The sequence below is a fragment of the Didymella exigua genome (assembly GCF_010094145.1).
Source record: "Didymella exigua CBS 183.55 unplaced genomic scaffold M421scaffold_11, whole genome shotgun sequence".
NCBI lineage: Eukaryota > Fungi > Ascomycota > Dothideomycetes > Pleosporales > Didymellaceae > Didymella > Didymella exigua.
Genome location: NW_022984785.1, coordinates 878,784 through 881,752, shown reverse-complemented (window position 1 = coordinate 881,752; position 2,969 = coordinate 878,784). Strand labels below are relative to the sequence as shown.

The following is a 2,969-nucleotide window of genomic DNA, read 5'->3' as shown; positions in this document are numbered from 1 at the left end:
TATCTTCTCTGCCTCTGCGTACTTTCCCTGATTGTCAAGTGCTTCCGCGACCTCGTTCATGCTCGTCAGCGTGTGTTGGTGCTCAAGCCCAAGCACTTTAGCCCTGACCGATAACGCTCGCTGGTGTGTTGTCTCTGCTGCCAAATACTGTCCAAGGCTTACTTGACATCGCCCTACGCGATCTAAAAGCCCAGCGCTAGCCGCTTCGTCTACTATGCCGTGTATTGCAGCCACGTGAATTGCGTGTGGCAGATATGTTGTCCACGCCTCCTTGAACTCGTGCCCGCCGTACGGCACTAGCTCCTCGAGCCGCGCTACCGCTGCATCCACCCACACTGCACGCTCACGGTGTGCGTCTAACCAGCGAGTAGAAGCCATGTGCACTAGTCGGTGCATGTCAAAGAACCTGACGATGTCTGACTCTTGTGCCGTTCGTAAGCGCTCTGTAATGAACGCGTAGCCAGTCAGTGTTCCCAGCGCTTTCGTCTGCTGTACCGTGGATGCCCCGGGAGGCAGTAGCGACTGAGGGATATTGACGCGGTCGATGCATGACATGAACGAGAGGTATTCTGCAGCAAGGGGGTCTTGCTTGCGTATCTGATCGAAGGAGATATGCCAAGTCTTCGCGATCGTGCTGTCCAACTCATCGTATCTGCTGGGGTCTGCAAAGCCTTCGTTGAAGAGTTCCGCTTGCGCATCAGTGTCTCGGAACAAGGCTAGGTAGCCAGATGCGGTCACGTCGTTGGTGCTCATGAAAGCGGCAGCCTGCACAATAGCAAGCGGTAGGAATGTAAGCGTCTCCAGCAATTCGTCAATAGCCGTCTCATCACCACACGAAGTCTGCTCTTTTGCTTGTTGTATCAGCAGCTGCCTGGCTTCGTCCTTGCTCATGTCATCCAGCCTCAAGAAGCTAGTTGGCGTCAAAGCCCCAGCCACCTTCCTGCTCCGAGTCGTGAAAAGTATCGCGCCTCGATCGCTGCGCGGGAGGTAGTCGCTGAGTCGAGTCGGCTTCGAGTCACTGTTCGTCTTGCTAAGTAGTACCTCACGGTCATCAGCGTTGTCAACAATCATTAGCCAATCGTCTGCACCCGCTGAGCTTAGCGTCTCCTGAACAAGTTTCTTCACATCCGCATTCTTATCAACAATGCCTGGGATGCGAAGGCGGATCCCGATGTCCCGGTATGCAAGCTCGAAGCTCTCTTGACTGATTGCAGGCACCCAGAACACCAGTCTAGCGTGCGTTTCCAGTGCACGATATGCAAACTCAATGGCAAGTGCTGACTTGCCACACCCTCCCAGCCCGTATATTGTCCTCCGTTGATGCGTGTTAGGGACGAGGAGATACTGTTCGAGAGATCGGAGTTCGTCTCTTCGTCCAACAAAGAGTTCGTTTCGGGGAAAAGGTAGTGACAAGAGTACTGGATACTGTTAAATGTATACGGCTTGCACAGAAGTGTGCTGCTTTGCTAGGTGATGGTATACCAGACAGGTTGCGCGAGCTGTCAGTACTGCGGCCTCCTTGCCGCTTCTGTATCTCCTCCTTTAGCCGCAGCGTGGCGTATGCTTCGCCTTCCCCGTATATGGGTGACAGGAACACGCCAAAGATTCCTAGTAGACAGTACACTTTGTCTTCGTTCAAAGTTGTTGTGCGTCTAGCCGCCCAACCCATTCGATCCTTAACACTGAACCTGCTGAGGGGTTGCGCTCTCAGAGCCGCGATCGGGATCTGGGTAATGTTATGGATTTCTCGCTCCAGCGACACCCTGCTGCCTAGCCGCTTGCCCTTCTTGCAGAAAAAATCAACGCTGGATGGCGCCAAAAGCTCCTGCAACGTCCAGCCTCGCGTGAACCATCGACTGCGTCGAAAGGCTTCCTGCCAAGCTATCGGAAAGGCTTCAGCATCGCTGATCTCTTCCGGCACGGACACATCCGACAGGTATACGTAGCACTTGGATGCACGCTGGTACCAGCGGAACATGGAGTTGATCGCTGTGCTGAGCTCATCGCTAGTAGACTTGTCGATGCAGCAGGTATCGACCCAGCAGTATTGAAGGCCATCTGCGGCAGCTCGCTCGCTGCAGAAGCAGATCTTGGCGTAGCCAGTCTTGTCCTCGCCTGTGCCGGCTACCAGCTCGTTGTACGTAACTTCCTCGCCGTCTTCCCAGGTGTGCGATAGGATGGCGTATGGAGGGGGGTTTTCGCTGCTAAAAGACACTAGTTCGAATGCGCCGTCCGGCAAGCGCTCCAGAAGACGCATCGTAGGGCCAATGTGGTCTTCCCGAGCGGTGAACGTGGGTCAGAGTTGATGGATCGCGATGTGAACGTAAAATCAAAGAGGGTCAAGACGCAGAGCAAAACTGATGGTTCTTGCGCAGCGCGAACGCCTGGCCTCGATGCGTCCTGCATCGATCAGGCTGTAAGCTGACACTCGCTGGAGGCGGAGCTGTGTAGTCAGCAAGTTTAGTTGTCCAGCTCCACGTGCAGCGTTCAGCGGTAAAGTGCAGGCTAGCTCTCGCAGCGCAACCGGGGTCTGCAATGCGGGGAGCTACGGTACGGTACGGTAAGCGAGGCTCCACGTCTGTAGAGGTCAGATTCCTGTACGTTCTAGAGTAGAAATAGCCTTACTGTGGTAACTATCCGGCATAGGTTTCGTGAGTGGGTGACGGAGTGTTGGGGTACGGACCGAAGATGCAACAACTCTTACTACCTAACAAACTAAGTGATCTAGTTGTAGTTGCCAACTGTCTCTGCAGTCTGCCCTGTGCAGAGCTACGAAGTATCAAATTTTCAATACTTAGGTTTTGATCACCAGCCACTGGGCGACCCACTCCTAAAACTGACGCCAGACTTGAGTTGTAAAAAGACAAATGTTATTGTAACCACGTGGGTGAAGTCACATGATATCTTGTTGTAGAAGGTACCGCCCAGTGGGCAAGTGCACTTACCTCAGAGCTGAGAGCTCCGTACAC

The 2,969-nt window shown here is 53.9% G+C and overlaps 1 protein-coding gene across 1 annotated transcript; it reads right to left on the bottom strand.

Annotated features, from left to right (window-relative positions):
• M421DRAFT_139639 (HET-domain-containing protein) lies at positions 1 to 2,578 on the bottom strand (the record flags this gene model as incomplete). The annotated part of the gene is made up of 2 exons (XM_033587461.1): positions 1,483 to 2,578; positions 1 to 1,418 (listed from the first exon to the last, which is right to left on the bottom strand). Coding segments are annotated over exons 1-2 (2,193 nt in total), but the record flags the coding sequence as incomplete, so codon positions are not given.
• Between the last annotated feature and the right edge of the window lie 391 nt (positions 2,579 to 2,969).